Genomic DNA, 18,060 nt, shown 5'->3' on the forward strand with positions numbered 1-18,060 from the left:
CCTCGCCGTGGTTTTGGGTGGTAAATGACATGTTGACCAACATCTCCAGGAATGGTTTGATTCAAATGTGAAGAGGTGGGCGGAGCTTCGTCTCCCCAGCATGTCCTGGGTTTTCACCGGGGGCCTCCACCCTGAGGGGACATGCCAGATTGATAAAGCAGACTTCTCCAAACAACCAGAATCTAGTAGGAGGTTTTTTCAGCATTGAGATCAGGATTTAGCATGAGCTTCAATCCCATTTTGGTTCAATCCAAATGTTTACCGTCATATTCAGGAGTTCAACTCTGAAAGCCACCATGACATCAGAGACATTAAAGACCCTGTTACCTAGCAACCAAACACAACAAACTGTAGACTATTCAAACTGGACATTTTGGGCCAACAATTCTTTTCTAACTCAAGTTTTTATGAAAAATCCAAATGATGGAAACAGATTGTGTAAAGGAAATGAGGATCTATTGGTGAGTCACAGTCCTGGAAACATGAGTTGTGCTCTGATGAAGACGCCTGATCCAAATGTGGATTTTTGAAATGTTCTTCATGAGATTCAAACTGATTGAAGCTTTGAATTAAAGGTGTCAATAAATTTCTGCATTGGATTCATTCTGTTTCAGTGTCTAAGGTTGGTTTGAAAAAGCAGAAAGTGGCTTTGAAGACGGTCAGGAGAACTTCTTTGAAGAGGAGGACTTCTCCAAACAACCACAACCTTAGAGGAAGTTTTCTGAGCATTCATAGAATGCTTTTCCAATGACTCATCATTTTCCACTAGAAGCTAAGGAGTTTTTCCAAATGCATGCTGGGTATTCTTAGAATTTCTGTCTGGATCAGAAATTCAATCAAATGTCTGTGAATCCAGGATTTCCTTAGAATCTTTGACTCTAGATTCAGATCCATCTGGTTCAAAGGATGAAACTGCAGCTAAAAGTCTTTCAAAAGTCCAAATCCTCAAAGATGAAACAGAAAGTTCCTAGAAAGTCAAATGAAAAACAATCAGATTGTCTTAGATAAACCCGTTTGGAAGTTAAAGCAGAGAAACAAAGAAAGTTCCAGAAGCTAAAAGCCTGAAATCAAGAAAAGTCCAAAGAAAAACAGAAATCCCACATTTGGATCAGTAAAGACATGAATTCTCCAGAAAGATCCAGAAACAGCTCTGAGCAGCAGCCATGAAGGGACTGAGAACAGACGGACATCAAAGCAGAATCCAAGCAGCACCTTCATCCTGATGAAGCTCCGCCCTCTGACCTTCAGCAGTCATCTCCAGGCTCCGCCCCCAGTCTGTGACGGCTGGATGATGCTGTCCTCCACCTGCAGCTGGACCTGGATGTTCTCTCAGACCATGTGGCCTCATGGATCAGAAGGTTGAGGGTTCAAGTCCCTTCATGGTTGAAGTCAGACAGAAAGTGAAGAAGAGGGAACATTCAGAGCAGTTTCTGTGCTGTTTGCTTCCTCATGAGTCCCGTCTAGATCAGGTCTGGATCCCAGTCAGAAAGGGATCAGGAAATCTGCAGATCAAACCTTCATTTACTGAAATGGAAAACATCAACTGACTTTCTACACATTCTACTTCCATTCATCAAACTCCAACAGGAAGCAGATTTACAATCAATCAAATCTATTGATTTCCTGACAAACCTTGTTTTCTCTTCCTGTTTGAATCTTTGATTGTTTTCAAACATGAAGAGAGTTTTTTTTCCTGTTTTTAGCTTGAATTTCTGTTGAAATGTAAAGGTTCATTCAGAATTCCCCAGTGGCCTCATGTTGGAGGAGGGGCTTCATGAGATGGGGGCGGAGCTTGAACACACACCGCTTCCTGGAAGCCAAACTCAGGCTAAGTGGAGGAAAAGTTGGGATTTGTGGTGTTTGTAAAGATCTGGAATGGTTTCCTCCCACAAAAAGGCCTTTTTCTAGTTTCCTGCAGATGAATTCTTTTCCTGCTGGGAGTTCTCATCTGGGTTTGCAGATTCTTAGTTGGAGGAAAACTTGGAGCCAATTCTTCCCAGAAAAAGGATTTTCTCTGGAGTGAATTGACATGAACAGAGTGAGTTTGGACTGAAAGCAGCAACAGGGAGGAGATGTTCATCAGAAAACAGCTTTCTGGAGGAGTTGGAAGACGTCAACAGTCACAGTGATGGTGAGGAGGAGGAGCTAAAGATGGAGGAGCAGCAGGAGGAGGTTCTTCACTGAAGGAGAGCACAAGTCCAGCTTGTCAGTGCTTTGCTGATTGGCTAGTTGGATGTGTTCTTTGATGAGCTTTTCAATCTGACGTCTGCTTGGAGGACTGTTTTCATCCTTTTGGATGATTCCACTATTTGAACCAGACCTGGAACTAGAAGAGACTCAATGAGAACAGAAAGACAAGAAAGGATCCAAACCAAACTCTTCTTCTGTCTGACTTCAACCATGAAGGGACTTGAACCCTCAACCTTCTGATCCATGAGGCCACATGGTCTGAGAGAACATCCAGGTCCAGCTGCAGGTGGAGGACAGCATCATCATCCAGCTGAAGAAGAGGAGGAGCTTCTGCTGCCTCCCTCAAAGAGGAAGGTGGAGGAGGTGAGAGGCTGCACTGGAGCTTTGGACCAAACCCTGTGATGGATGAACAACATCTCCAGCTGTTTCCAGCCTGACCAGGAGGATCAGAAAACAGCAACAACTTCTCCTCCATCAAACCATGATGTCACCACCAGCAGGTGGAGACAGATATGAGCAGAAATTCTCTAGTTGGCTTCAGATTTCAGAGTTTCCCAAACAAGCAGTAGCACAACTCCACTTTTCTCTCCAAGCCCATCCTCTGAAATCTGATCTTCTGAGGGACGAGAACACATGGAGACTGAGACTACCGGAGCATCACTAGAAGGACAGTTGGACTCCCCTCTGGAGAAAGAAGGCTGGAGCATGTTGACGTGACAAACTCCACATTTCTTCTCTCTGTCAGGAGTTGGGATCCTAAAATTGGTGTCATTCATTTTCTTTTCCAGCTCATATGGAGCAGAAAACTGTGCCTGTAGGCTGGAAGCAGGCAAAGGCAACAACAGCAACACTTCCTCACCTGCAGCTGTTGTTGTTTGTGTGTTGATCCACAAACACATGCTGTGAAGAGGAAGCTGCAGTGAAGGCAGCCATGTTGGAGCCTCACACATGTTCTCATTAGGATCAAATGAACCAGTGTGTTTCAGACTGAAAGAAAGACTGAAGGACAAAGAAATATGAAGATTCATTCAGGATCAAATCCAGACTTTATTCATGTCTGCAGACAAAAAAGCTGCAGACATTTTACAGACACAATTGAGGTTTTTCAACACTTTTCTGAGCACAAGATGCAGTTCTGGATCCAGCCAGAAGGTGTCGCCCTTCTCATTTCTAATCCAAATTCAAACTACAGACTTGACTGATTTGGTTTGGTTTTTGTTCTTTTAGCCATCATGGATGAAGACATCAGACCTAGAATTACAGAAAAAACATCAAAAATGTTTCACAAACTTATTTTAATAAACTGAAAATGTATAATTTCTGTCTATTGGAAGTCATTTGAAGTGAAGCTGTGAAAGTGACCACATTTGTTCAACAACCTCATAGCAACAAGAAACAAAGCAGATTTCTCTCCAAAGAAGTTTTTTTCCTCCGTTTTCCATCCAAACAAAGACAAACAGATGTTCTGTTTGGCAGAAATGTGTTTCCACCCAGAGGAACCTGCAGCAGCTGCTGATCCATCAGAAGATTCTGGACCTGCAGAGACTTCCCACATAGCTGCCTCTGCCTCCAAAGAAGTTGCTGATCTGCATGGAGAGAGAGAGAGAGAGAGAGAGAGAGAGAGAGAGAGAGAGAGAGAAAGAGCTCCAAGTCTCTGCAACCAGAGAACAGAAGCACAGAGCTGAAGCAAACATCCCAGAACGTTTGCTTTGGGAGTCCAAAGTTGAGAAGAACTCAAAGTGCTGACTGAAAAATAAATGTAACTATCCTTAATGTTAAATAACTCATTATTTATTTATTCTATCTTTTTAAAGTGACAATTCCAGTTGCATAGAAAACATGTTTTGCTTGTTACTCTAGCATAAATCCTTTTACATTTGATTGTGTCAGGTTAGGTTATATAGACAGGGTTTAAGTCCTAATGTATAGTTACCCAATCCAATGTTTCAAGTCTGATTCCCCCTAGTTACGAAGAAATTTTATTATTCTAAGAAATGAAAAACATCTATTCTGCGGGCCTTCAGTTTGACACATGTGGTTTGAAGAATAATGTGAGACACAACTCATGAAGGAAAAGAACTTTATATTACAAAAGGAAACGTGAGATGAAAATATGTAGAGTCTGAGCAGATCTCCATGCTACATAGTTTGTCCAAGTGGGGTTAGTGCGTCTGCATCAGTAGGAACACAATCGTTTAATTCACGGGCACAGATCAGTCCGTGCACATCGTTTATCAGATTTTTTTAACCACTGGCACCTGGGGGGCTCTGAATATTTCAGCCCCTCAGAGCTGAATCTCTTACTCTTTAGGACCCAGCAGCGTTTTGACTGCTGCAGCTGCAGTCACGTGATTTCTTGTAACTGCAGAGGAGGAGAGACGCAGCTATTCATGGACACACACAAACAAACACACACACACACACACACACACACACACACACACACACACACACACACACACACACACACACACACAGGGAGGAGTTCTGCTCTCAAAGTGAGTCAGCAGTTTGTCCAGCAGACACAGACGTTGGAGTTTCCTCCATTTTCTTCTTCTTTGGTGAGTCTTTGTGTTAAAGTTGTTTTCTGTTCTCATCATGAAGCTGTTGTGTTGATCTGTGAGGAAAAGAGCAGCAGACAAACACAACAGGGCTTCCTGGAAACATGGCCGCTATGAAAGTTTCCATCATGTATTCGTGCTGAGACGGTTCAGAAAAACTCTGATCCGGTTTGATCTGTGATGTTCTTTCAGGCTTTTCATGTGTTTTTTTAAATCCACCACAGGCGTGTAGGGGGCGCCGGCCAAACCGAAGTTGCGAAAGTTAACTATGGTTCATTTTTTATAATTTCACAGCTGTTTGTGCACACATATACATATATATGATAAGATCAGTAACAGAATCACATCATAACTTTATTGGGCGCCCCCACCGCAGCCGCTTCTTCCTCACTCGGGTCTTGAACAGAGAGTGTACAAGACGTCATTGCTTCATTTTAGTTGAATCTTGTCATCTGATGAGAGCGCTCTAAAGACGGGGAGGCCAAAGAAAAACAATGGAGGGCTCAAAACAGAAATGCCAGAGATGTAGAAGGAATGAAGAAAAGTTCCTGTAATGGCTGAGAGACAGCAGGAAGGTTCTAGCAGTGATAGAAACAGAGGTGGAAACATTCAGGCTAAAGCTGCCAGCAGTGGTGGTTCTACACTAACTTACTCACCGGGCAAGGAACCCTACCAGCCCCCCCCACACACACACACATTTGACAACGTCCTTTTGTGTTTTCTATCTTCTATTTGTCCATTTTACACAAAAATAATTGATACTTTGTCTAGATTCATTTGTAATAATAAAAAGGCTCCCAGAATTTGTAAAGCATACCTTAAACGACCCAAGTGTGCAGGAGGGATTACCTAACCAAACTTTGTTTTACTACTGGACATGCAGCTGTGGTGTTATTAGGTATTGGCTACAGGCTGGAAGAATGTCCCAGCATGGTTGAGCCTGGAGGCCTCTTCTTGTTTTGTCCTCGTTAACGTCAATAATTTATGCTCCAAAGCAATTTCCGAGCACTGAAAATCACAATAACACTGTTGTCAAAGTCACTTTGAAAATTTGGTATCAATTCAGACATTATTGAGGGCACATTTGCCTCCTTTGAACAACTTTCATCCAAAATCAGTCTCAAGAACCCCTTTTCCCGCTCTTTGCTAATCCCAAGTTTTGTCAAAGAAAAAACTCATCAGTTTCCATCCAGACCACCTGACCATGAAATTGACAATCTTCTGATTGAGGATATGTTCTATGAGCCGACCATTTTTTTTTTGTTTTTTGTACGTTCTATTGCTTTACATGTCTCTTGTTGTGGGCGGCCGTGGTGCAGCGGTAGGGCGGTCGACCCATGATCGTAAGATTGCAGGTTCAATTTCCACTTTGCACGCCCATGTGTCGAAGTGTCCCTGGGAAAGACACTGAACCCCACCTTGCATCTGGTGGGAGGTTGGTGCCAGTGTTCAGCAGCATCAGTGTGTGAATGGGTGAATGGGACTGTGACTGGAAAGCGCTTTGGGCCTTTAGGGAATGTAGAAAAGTGCTATATAAGTATACACCATTAATTGGTCATTTCTGAACAGTTACTTTGGGAACACCATATTTGTGAACCCTTTTTTTTAAGAACCAGTGATGCAGTGTTGCTGTTAATGGAAAAATAATGCATACAATGTTTCATATCACTACATTGCTGTGCTAAAATCCAATAAAAATGATTTTGAAAAAAAAATTCCAACACATTTATTACCAGGATTACAAATTCTAACAACATTCCACACAGCCAGATTAGTCAATTCATCAGCTTTGTTGACACAAACAAAAAAAAGTTTTGGTACCAGAGTACAGAACTCAGAACCACATCTGGTAACAATCAGGATGTCTGTCAGAGTTTAAGAAGACATGTTTCCTCTGCAGGTGAAGGTGGAAGGTGTGTGTGAGCTGATGTGGATCCAGTGAATCCAGCAGCATGGATCAGTGGGAGGAACCACAGGAGGGAGCCCCTCCCTCTAGAAGCAGAGATGGTAACCATGACAACCAGAGCAAAGCTCAGAGGTGAGATGAACATCTCCAACTGTCCATGATCTTCTCCATGTCAGAGCTCAGGACTCACACCAGCAACCTTCATTCTCCACAGGAACAAACCTGGACCTGGATCTGGATGTGGATCTGGACCTGGATCTGAATCCAGTTGTGGGTCCTTCAGGAGTGACAGATCAAAAGGCTTAATTCCTAACTTCAAAGCCATCCATCCAGGAGTGGAACAGTGAGTGTTTGTCATTAAATTAAAAACAATGAAAAACAGAATGCAAATTAATAAAATTGGTCTTCTTATGTGCAGACTTGCAAAAGGCATTGACCACATAAAAGAAAAGCCGTAAAGCGGGCCAAAAAACATTAGAAAAGAAAATAAAACAAAAAAGAGAAGAGAGAGCTGTGTAATTAGCTGCTGCTCCTGCAACGCCATCACGAAAACGAAAATACATTGGAGGTTTTTTTCCCCAGTAAAAAAAATCTTAAAGACTAAAAAGTCATCAGCTTCTATTCCTGACTTAAAAGACATCACTTCAGAAGAGGAACAGTAAGTGTTGGTCAGAGTTAAAGCAGCAACCTTCATTCTTCACAGGAACCAACATGGACCTGGACCTGGATCCAGCTGTGGATCCTTCAGGAGTGACTGGTCAAAGGGTTTACCTCCAGACTTCAAGGACATCCATCCAGCAGTGGAGCAGTGAGTGTTTGTCAGAGTTTTTGGAGGCTGGATTCTAGTTCAGATGATCAACAGTTTTCAGATGAAGGACTTGAGGTCTGGTTCAGTTCTGGATCTCTCTGATCAGACTCACTTGGAGCATCATGTGTGTGATGAGATCTTTTCAGTTGAGTCTTCTGAGAGTCTCTGAGAGACATCAGAGATGTTGGAGAAGAAAACATGTTGACTGCTGACTCTGACTGACAGCAGCTCCAGTCTAATGAGAAGAATCACTGCAGACTCCTAGGATTCCGATTTTCATGCTTTCCAAACATCACATTGTTCTAGTTGGACTTTCTGCTCTCAGAATTTCTCCATTTCTACGTGGAGAATTGGAATCAGCTTTTCTAGAAAAAAGTCTGGATTGACTGACAGAAAATGCTGAAAGCTGGAAACTGTTGATCCAAACATGTCATGTTATTCCAGACTAAACAGCTCAGTCTGTGTTCATGTCAAAGTCCATCAGCTGTTCATGAAGAAGCAGATCCTCCAACACTCTGATGCTTTGGTGTTTGCAGAGGTCAACAGGTCACACAGAGAGTCCAGTCTGCAGCCTCCAGCTGTGGCTCCATGAAGAGTGACCGGTCCAAAGATCATCCTCCATACTTCAGAACTGAACCAAGACCTTCAGACTCACAGTAAGAAGCAGTTTCTAGTGAACAAAGCAGAGTTCAGCTCTCAGCAGGAACAACAATGTTCTCATCAAGAACATCAGCTGATCCATCCAGGAAGGTCAACCATCTGCTGTGAGCGTTTTAGGTCTGAGAGGAAAGAAAAGAGTTGGACAACTCTGGAGGACACAAAGCTCAGTCTGTGAGGATGAAGCAAACAGCTGAACTTTTCTCTGAGCTCAGTCCAGACATGAGCTCCAAACACAGCTAAGGCATCATTTAGACCTTCAGATGGACTAGATCTGCTCTGGTTTCACCTGGAAACACATTTGCTCACATTCAGCACAGTCTGGATCCCAATATCTGAGTCTGAAGATCAGAGAGGATCTGCTCCATGATCAGAGTCAGTCTGGAACTTCCCACTGACTGCTTTGATTGTTGTTCACTAACGTTTCTCCTTAGTGTCCACAGAGAGAAGAAGAGGAGCGGACCCCAGTCTGCAGAAAGAGCCAGAGCTGGTGAGTCAGAGCCTGATCATCTGCTGATAGATTCTTCTGGAAACATGTGGAACACTCATGAAGGAGCTTTCTTCTCTGCTCTGTCAGCAGATGTTGGTCTGCAGGAGATGTTTGGAGAACATCAGATCAGTCTGAGGAGCAGAAGTCAACATGTGGCTGAAGGAACTGAAGAAGCAGGAAGAGAAACGCTCCTCAACAGGGTCTACACTGAGCTCTACATCACAGAGGGACTGAGACCAGAGGCTCACACCCAACATGAGGTGATGCAGCTGGAGACCACCACCAAGACCAACCAGCTCCATGACACTGCAATCAAGAACCCAGACATCTTCAAAGTCCTCCCTGACCAACACAGATCCATCAGAGTGGTTCTGACCAGCGGAGTTGCTGGAGCTGGAAAAAGCTTCTCAGTGCAGAAGTTCACTCTGGACTGGGCCGAGGGCTTGGAGAACCAAGACATCAGTGCTGTGGTTCCTCTGTCCTTCAGGGAGATGAACTTGATCAGAGATGAGCAGCACAGTCTTCTCACTCTGATCCAGCTGTTCCATCCAACACTCCAGAAGATCCCAGCAGAACAGCTGTCTGTCTGCAAACTTCTGTTCATCTTTGATGGTCTGGATGAAAGCAGACTTTCTCTGGACTTCAACAACAGTCCGCTGGTGTCTGATGTCACACACAAGTCCTCAGTCAACGTGCTGCTCACTAACCTCATCCAGGGACGTCTGCTGCCCTCAGCTCTGGTCTGGATCACTTCCAGACCTGCAGCAGCCAATCAGATCCCTCCTTCATGTGTGGACAGACTGACAGAAGTCCGAGGCTTCAATGATGCTCAGAAGGAGGAGTACTTCAGGAGGAGGTTCCCAGATGGAGAGCTGTCCAGCAGAATCATCTCCCACATCAAGGGCTCCATGTCCCTCTACATCATGTGTGAAGTTCCAGTCTTCTGCTGGATCACTGCTGTGGTTCTGGAGAACCTGCTGAGCACAGAGCAGAGAGGAGAGCTGCCCACCACCCTGACTGACATGTACTCCCACTTCCTGATGGTCCAGACAAAGAGGAAGAAGAACAAGTACCAGCAGGAACATCAGACAAGTCCAGACAGGGAAGTTCTTCTGAAGCTGGGGAGGCTGGCATTTGAACATCTGGAGAAAGGAAACATCATGTTCTACCAAGAAGACCTGCAGCAGTGTGGTCTGGATGTCACAGAGGCCTCAGTGTACTCTGGACTTTGTACTGAGATCTTCAGAAGAGAGTGTGAGATCTTCCAGAAAGCGGTCTACAGCTTTGTTCATCTGAGCGTTCAGGAGTTTCTGGCTGCAGTCTACATGTTCCACTGTTACTCCACCAGGAAGGTAAAGGTCATTAAGGACTTCGTGGAGAACAACATGGAGAACCCACCCCTGAATGAGTTTCTAAAAAGAGTCATGGAGAAATCCCTGAAGAGTCAAACTGGACACCTGGACCTGCTGGTTCGCTTCCTTCATGGTCTCTCTGTGGAGTCCAACCAGAGACTCTTAGGAGGCCTGCTGGGTCAGACAGAGAAGAATCCAGAAACCATTCAGAGAGCCATCAACAACCTGAAGAAGATCAACAGTGGAGGAGTCTCTCCTGACAGAAGCATCAACATCTATCACTGTCTGATGGAGATGAAGGACCTCTCAGTTCATCAGGAGATCCAAGAGTTCCTGAAGTCAGAGAACAAATCAGAGAAGGAACTCTCACAGATCCACTGCTCAGCTCTGGCCTACACTCTGCAGATGTCAGAGGAGGTTCTGGATGAGCTGGACCTGGAACAGTACAAGACATCAGATGAGGGTAGACGGAGACTGATCCCAGCTGTGAGGAACTGCAGAAAGTTCAGGTGAGTCCAGAAGTGATTGTGATGATAAATCAGATCAGAGTTCAGATTGATTTACAAAGAATGAAAGGTTTGAAAAAGATTAGAAATATAAACATGAAAGAAGAAAATCAGTTTGTTTTTAACACTCATATGATCTTTTAGCTAAAGATCAAAGAAGGATCATATTTGTCCAAATGAAATCCAATCCAGAACCTTCTGAACATATCGGTGAAGCATGCATGCTCGTGATGAACCTTTCCTGCCATCACGTTTCTGACCTTGGGGAAGATCCTCTCCAGGGCTGAAGGCAGATCTTCCTTTGGGGTTTCACTTTCCCGTGTGGACCCTCAGAGACTCACTGTTCTCTGAGTAACACAAACTGAATGTGCGCTCACACACTCACTTGGCTGAGTGTCTGCTCCTCCTTTTGCAAACAGGGGTGAGCGGCACTCAGTAGTAGTAGTAGTCTTTTTTATTTTGGACTAGTGAAAAAAGTGTAAAATAACAAAATAAGACAAAACTTATAAAAACAACAACAACAAAAAAAGGCAAGTAAATTATATAAAACATAACAAGAAAAAATTATATAAACACAAGTCTAAAAGGGAGTGAGAAGAAGAAAAATCTTATAAACTCTCACCTCCTTTCCCTTAAATCTTTACTTTCCCAACTAAACCCAGTACTCCCACCATCAAAGTCCAGTGCCCTACCCAAGTGTATATGTACATTTATAGATGTAATTTTCATTTCCAAACATGCAAATGAATAACAAAGCGTATTGTCAAAGTATGCAGATTTACATTCAGTACACACACATTTCAGCACAGACACATACACACTCATAGTGGAAAAAAGCAGTGGGAGACAAACTGAGTTGGTTCTCAGGCCGTCTTCTTCTACTCCTCTGCTGAAGTCCCACAACTACACATTAGGCGCACCGCCTCATAGGGCGCCCCCTACAGTTTGGAGAAAATAAAAGACTTTTAAGTGAACCTTATAGTCGTGAAAATACGGTACCTGACATGTTTGAACGGACGTCTTCTTCATAGTCAAGGAGGACTCTGACTCTGAACAATGAAGCTTAGCATCACAGCTAACTGTCACTTTAGCCTCTTTCTACCAAGAAGAGCTTCTGGAAAGTTCTGGCTGAAGGTTGGTGCTGCTGTGGTTCTGTTCATGACGGGAGACGTGGACCTGAGGAGAAAACTGGATCAAAGTTCTGCAACAGAACAGGAAGATGAACTGTTGTTGTTTACAGCTTCAGAGCTGAAAACATGAAAATATCAGTTTGGAAATGGAAACAGAAAACTCTCAGAAAACTGGATTAGAACCAACATTTAAAAACATTCAACCATCATCGTCTTCATGGTCAGAGTGACAGCTGTCAGTCTGTGTGATCCAGATGTTCTACTGGTAACTTTGGGGTTCAGACCTCAGATCACTGACAGACTGAGGGCAGCATGAAGCTCCATGGAGCTCCACCTTCTCTCCTCCAGCTGCAGATGAAAGAAAGATCTGAGAGAGACTGATGAGGAGGACTGGTTCATGATGAAGATGAAGCTCTGATGAAGAGACAAATGTCCAACTGGAACTTCATCACAGCCTGAATTCATCATAGATCACCTGTTTCTGTCTTTCTGTCTCTTCACAGACTTCCAGAATGTCATCTCTCAGAGACTGACTGGGAAATTGTGGCCTCAGCTCTGAAGTCCAACCCGTCCCACCTGACAGAACTGGACCTGAGCTTCAACAGCCTGGAGGATTCATCCATGAAGGTTCTGTGTTCTGGACTGGAGAGTCCAAACTGCAGACTGCAGACTCTGAGGTCAGAACATTGAAGCTGCTGGTTGGTTCATTTCTACATTTGTAGTTCTTCACTGAAGCTGAAAGGTTTGGATTCAAAGATTTTCTGGATTTTCCACAAATTGAACATCTTTGATTCTTTGAAGAGTCTGCAGTGGAAGAAAACAGCTGCTTAGATTATCTGTAGAACAAAGATGTTTCCATGGCAACAGAAGGTTCAGCTGTTGAAACATTTGACAGATTTCTGAGTTTAAAGAGTCAGAAAACAAACAAGAACTGAAACAGAAATCAAAGCTGCCTGAAAGCTGACCGAGGTCAAAGTTCAAATCAGACACAGCAGAGCATGTGAGCGTGCACGTGCACAAACACACACACAAGTGTCAGTCAGACTAGAGAAGAAAATCAGAGAAAGGAGAGTTCTGGTGCAGAAATGAAAGAATTGAGTAAACCTGCAGAGGCAGATCTGTAGCTGCATATCAGTTTAATGTCAGACAATATTTTCAAGGACCAGAGTCTACCAGGTTGAAGTTATAAGATTAACAATATTTGATAAAGGATTAAATAGTTTAGCGTCAGCACGCTGCCCCACAGCAACCCTTCTGTCAGACATCAGTGGTCCAGAGTGTCAGAATCTCTCAGTCTTCTGTTCTCTCCAAAGGTTAACTAGACTCCTTCTGAGGGAGTTCCTCTGTGTGGATCAGTTTCCATGGGAACCAGAGTCTGGGAGTCAGAAACTGGACTTTATTGTTGAAATGAAACATTTATGGTTCACATTTAGATTTGACATTTACATTTAGATAAAAAAGGATTTGTAGAACCAACACAGTTAAATAGTGGAAACCCGTTCCTACACAATTCTTTTGAGTAGAATTTGCATTAGTTTGTTGTGTTGTCCTAACACCAATCATTTCAGTTAGAGCTACACAATTAAATAGTGGAAACTCGTTCCACACAATTTTTTTGGGTTCAATTTGCATTTTTTCTTTGTGTTGTCTCAACACAAATCATTTAAGTTAGACTGACTTTTTTTTTTTTAGTAGAATTCTTTTTTTTTGGCAGCACAATTTCTAATAAACCTTTTCAAATGTTTTGCACCAACATGACTGTAATTTCAATGCTTTCATTGTTGAACTTACAAATTTGATAAACACTTTTTTACATTAAGCAGCCAAAATAAATAATTCAAAAATGCAAAGGACACACTATTACATTGCACATTTATTTAAGGCGTGTAAAACTTAAACATTATCATGTATACAGTTTGTCAAATTAGTCCATTTTAAAAATTCATTGTCTCCCCTTTGCTGGTTTTTGGGGTTGTGGCTGTTGGATGGAGGTGAGTCCTCCTTTCCACCGTCTTTAAAACGATCACATGAACATTTTTTGTTGAGAGGCTTTGAGCCTTTCTGGGTGCAGCTTGATTTCAATAAAAATAAATGTAAGTGCATCGCTGACCTTGTGAGTAGCTCAATTTGAGAGAATAGACCAAAAAACATTCCAAACACCAAGGCGACGTTGTCCAACACTGTCCAAGTCTAATGACAATCTGGCCTTCAAAACAAATTCCAACATCCAAGTATTCCAACATTCCATATTCTGGATGTTAAAACGCCCCACAGTTGTAGCATTTATGGTGTCTTCATTCTGTAAAATACAAAATGTAGCAGTTACTTTACAGAAAAATTAAATACCAAAAATTGTGCCTTTCATGGTAACATAATTATTTACTTTTTTACATTTTGTCCTTAGACTAACGCAGCATAATCCTCGTTCATAGATCGTTTTATCATTCTCCCTGGCAGCATCCGTGTCATCCTAAAAAATGAAAAAGGAAAAACAAAAAATGAGTATTCATCTTATGACAACCCAGTTCCTAAGGGTTAGGGGTTAAAGTCAGACAGTCCAGGTTCAAACCAAAAGTCCCACTCCAATCATCTCAAAATGTTCCCAGTGATTTTTTTATTCATGATTATGCTGTTTTAGGCCAAAATCTAAAGATCTGTTCTGTTCTATAGGACATAGTTTCTGCAGAGGGGCAGGAATTCATTAGAAATTCACCTCTAGTGTTGTTGGCGTAAAAGTATGCTTTCACATATTTCCCATCATCCATTTGTTTACACTCTCTCCCACTAGCTTACAGAGCCCCACAAACCTAAATTAACATTAACAATCCAACAAAAACGGTCAGCAATATTGGAGCTATCCAGCGGTACAGTTCTGAGCATGACTCCAGCTCAGACCAGGAAAACAAAAACGTTTGTGGATCTAGTTGTCTACAAAAACTGCATCTTTGAAAATAGATCCAAAGCTGATCTCAGAGGGAACTTTAGGATGTGATAAAAACCACAGGGTTTAGAAGGGGGGTCTAAGGGCAGGGATGCCAGTATAGCTTAGTCAGTTTGTTAGTTCATTTTAGTATTTTTCTATTGAACTCTTTGTATTCGTGATCCTTTTGATTTCATGTTTTACTTCGAAGCCCATCGAGACGACTGTTGTTGTGATTTTGGGCTATACAAATAAAATTGAATTGAAATTGAAGTGGATGTGTTGGACTGGAGTTGAGCAGAGAGACTTTGGCCCTCCCGGTACAGTTTGTACAACACAGATGAGAGCCTTTTTAAACTTTACCTTTTCACCTGGCCCAGTAAGCCACTATTTAAAAAATGAAATGCTAAAAAAAGGTTAAGCTTAAACTATTCTTTATCTGAGTGGGACCCCCTCTAATAAAAATGGTGTTTTTGGTGTTTTCAACATGCTCTTGTAGCATTTTTCTGATATGAAAAAGATTTTCAGATTAAAATAGCATTTGAGTACAGTGATCCCTCACTATAACGCGGTTTACTTTTCACGGTTTCGCTACTTCACGGATTTGCATGGTGCATTGTGTTCTGCATTCTGATTGGTTCAAAAGTCCCTCCGCCTCTTCTCTACCTGTGCGTCAATAACGTTGCAGTTTAATATGTTCACGTTCGTAAAACAGCTTGCCAAATTTACAACAGATACGTGCAAATCATCTTGCAATTTCGAGTTTCTCTAAAACCCATAGAAAAAGAGCGACATCAACTGCCTTTCACTATGTTCTTCTCCCGAACAAACACAGCTGCACCGCGGGCTTCAAAAGAAGAAAACACTGCAGAGCGGAGTCAGGATGCAGCGCCTTTTTTTCATAATTTTTCATAATCATTTTAAATTTTCTCCCGTTAAATCCAATTACTCGGGTTGCGGTGGGCGGGGCTAATCTCCACAATTTAAAGCCTTCTGTTCACATTAAATTATTACAATTATTATTTGACTACAGTAGAGAAGTTATTTGTTGAAAAAACGTTTCTAAAGTACTTTTATTTGTGAAATAAATGCTTGAGCCTGTAAAATGGTTTCATTCTTTCTTTTCAATGTATAATAGAGTATTTAATTGCATAATAATTGTAAGAAAAAAGTAGAGGTTTCTACTTCACGGATTTTGCCTATCACGGGTTCTTTTTGGAACGTAACCCCCGCTGAAAACGAGGGTTTACTGTATTTCTTTATTCAAAGGCCAGAAATGATCAATAAAAGGTGCTATTCATAATGTAATGTGAATGTTTGAACAAAACTGTAATAGAAATACCGTATGCAGATGATCAGGTGTTGTTAAAAAAAAGGAGTGGGACCGTTCGAGATTTCTCCTTTTACCTACGCCTTTTTTCTTATGAAGTCTTGCTGCTCTGCAGAAACTATGTCCTAGAAAACAACACAAGTCTTTGATTTTGAGTAAAAACTGCATCTTTGAAAATAGATCCAAAGCTGATCTCAGAGGGAACTTTAGGATGTGATAAAAACCACATATTGCACGGTTGGATGAAGGTTTCAGGTAGAAGTTCAATATAGAACAAAGAGAGAGACAGAAAATATTGTCAATAATCATCTGTTAACCAACTACCCGTAATAGATTGTTTTCTAACTAAACAAAAGTTAACGGGCCTTTCAGAGTTCAAATCGGTTCCATAAATGTAAATTTATTAGAATTTCCAACATTTACAGGGCTCCAGACTAACTTTTTTCACTAGGAGCACTGTGGCCCCTAACTGAAAATTTTAGGGGCACAACCAGAAAATTTAGGGGCGCATATCGTAAATCAACATTATAACCAAATCTACTAATTTCCACTGTATTACTAATAAATACTTTAATAATAGATGCAGAAATTACAATGTGCTGTTTCTAATTCAGTGTCACATTTTATTCTGCACTTTTGAAGATTCAACAAGAAGGTAAACTGACAAAAGCATCGCTGTCATGACAGTACAAATAGTAAAGAAAACGGATGGAAATTCATCACAAAATAGGTGCAGCCAAGATGCACAACAAGCGTGTTTGAGATCACCCAGGTGGACTCAACGCTGCACAGATCACCTGGTGTGTGACATATATTTTTGTTTTTATATATATTTAAATATATTATATATAAATATAAATATATATTAAATATATTATATAAATATATTATATATATTTATATATATTTAAATATTTAAATTCATGCTGCTAGAGCTGTATTTTTTTCTTGGCCGTGGGAATATAACTTTAAATATTTGCAACTGTAACCCTCTTGTACTGATACCTCTCCTGGTACCTCCGAGACTCTGCGTTGTGTTTGTGATGTTATTATGAGAGGAGGTGTCGCACAGAGAGTCGAAGCATCAGAGACCACGATTGGTTCAGAGATTGCAGTCGAGTCGAAAGCCAGGTGTAACAAGGCAGGTGTTTATTCTATCCCCAGAAGCACTCAGGTTCACAAATTTCCATGTACTGCTCAGCCACCACCTTTCAAAGGAGTAACACATTCTGGATTAATAAAACACAGACATCAACAAACTGAGCAGCAACAGTAGAGCCTGATTTGTAAAAAAAAACAATATTATTAAATGTAACTTAAAATGTATCTTAGTTCACCCAATTCTTACTAAGCATTTTACCAAACATAGCAATAAACACATTTTTCCATTTTCAAAGGTTTTGACCCAAAAATAAAAAGAATATTGCTGAGCACACCACTTTTTCCCCCTACCTTTCAAAGGAGTAACACGTTCTGAAATCAAAAAGGCGCTCAGAACGGACTTTACCTGGGGCTACGGTATCCCTCAAAGAACAAAACATACAATTTTGCTCAAAATCCCGGGGCAACAGCGCCATCCAGCGGCCATAACTTTCAACAGCGCTACACGACCAACAACAACAACATGGCCTTGGACACTGCCGCATGCATTACCTGCATAACTTCAACAAGTGGAATAACATCAGCCATAAAACTAAAATATGCGTACATCTTGTTTAATTATTTAATTGTTTAACTTTTGTAAACTGTAATTTTTACTTTAAAAAACTAATAAAATAATGTGGAACTGACTACCTTTTGAAAATGTCACAATGTCCCGCCTCATCAGAAGTTTATTTCCTATTGGGCAGTCACATGTGTGGCAAGCTCTTCTCTCATTGGCTGGATAATTCGCCTGTTTGTGGTTGCCTCAGTAACAGAGTTAAATCATAAATAGTTGATCAGCCATTTGAATCATTTTTTTTCCTGTTCACTCTGACCAGTTAAAAAAAAAGAAAAAGCCAGGACGGTCCGTCGCGCTGGTCTGCCCCAGAAAGCAGATGTGAGAATCAGTCGCAGCTTGCGTGGCGTTTCAAGCCGAGACCCCACCTGAAAACACACGCTCCGCTGCGCCCAAGGTTGGGGATCATCGTTGGCATGCGCGCGCGTGCGTCTACGGCCCCTCTGCTTATCTCCAGCTGAGAATCACGAGAAAGACCGGGCGCGTGCAT

The 18,060-nt window shown here is 41.8% G+C and overlaps 1 protein-coding gene across 7 annotated transcripts in view; it reads left to right on the top strand.

Moving 5' to 3' along the window:
- The window catches only part of LOC144988999 (NLR family CARD domain-containing protein 3-like), a 292,143-nt gene that overhangs the window by 165,860 nt on the left and 108,223 nt on the right, over nt 1–18,060 (top strand). The window contains exons 1-8 of one of the 7 annotated variants that reach the window (XM_078940611.1): nt 4,523–4,751; nt 6,652–6,789; nt 6,872–7,000; nt 7,361–7,465; nt 8,002–8,121; nt 8,557–8,612; nt 8,700–10,473; nt 12,104–12,277. The exons of 3 other annotated variants lie outside the window; for them this stretch is intronic. In XM_078940611.1, the coding sequence (XP_078796737.1) occupies nt 6,704–6,789; nt 6,872–7,000; nt 7,361–7,465; nt 8,002–8,121; nt 8,557–8,612; nt 8,700–10,473; nt 12,104–12,277 (2,444 nt within the window). In that variant the 5' untranslated portion in view covers nt 4,523–4,751; nt 6,652–6,703. Of the gene's footprint in view, nt 1–4,522; nt 4,752–6,651; nt 6,790–6,871; nt 7,001–7,360; nt 7,466–8,001; nt 8,122–8,556; nt 8,613–8,699; nt 10,474–12,103; nt 12,278–18,060 lie in introns of those variants that run through there. 3 more of the 7 variants (XM_078940614.1, XM_078940620.1, XM_078940631.1) reach the window with 3 other exon arrangements.

The sequence above is a fragment of the Oryzias latipes genome, chromosome 2 (assembly GCF_053564925.1).
Source record: "Oryzias latipes strain Hd-rR chromosome 2, Olatipes_Hd-rR_3.1".
NCBI lineage: Eukaryota > Metazoa > Chordata > Actinopteri > Beloniformes > Adrianichthyidae > Oryzias > Oryzias latipes.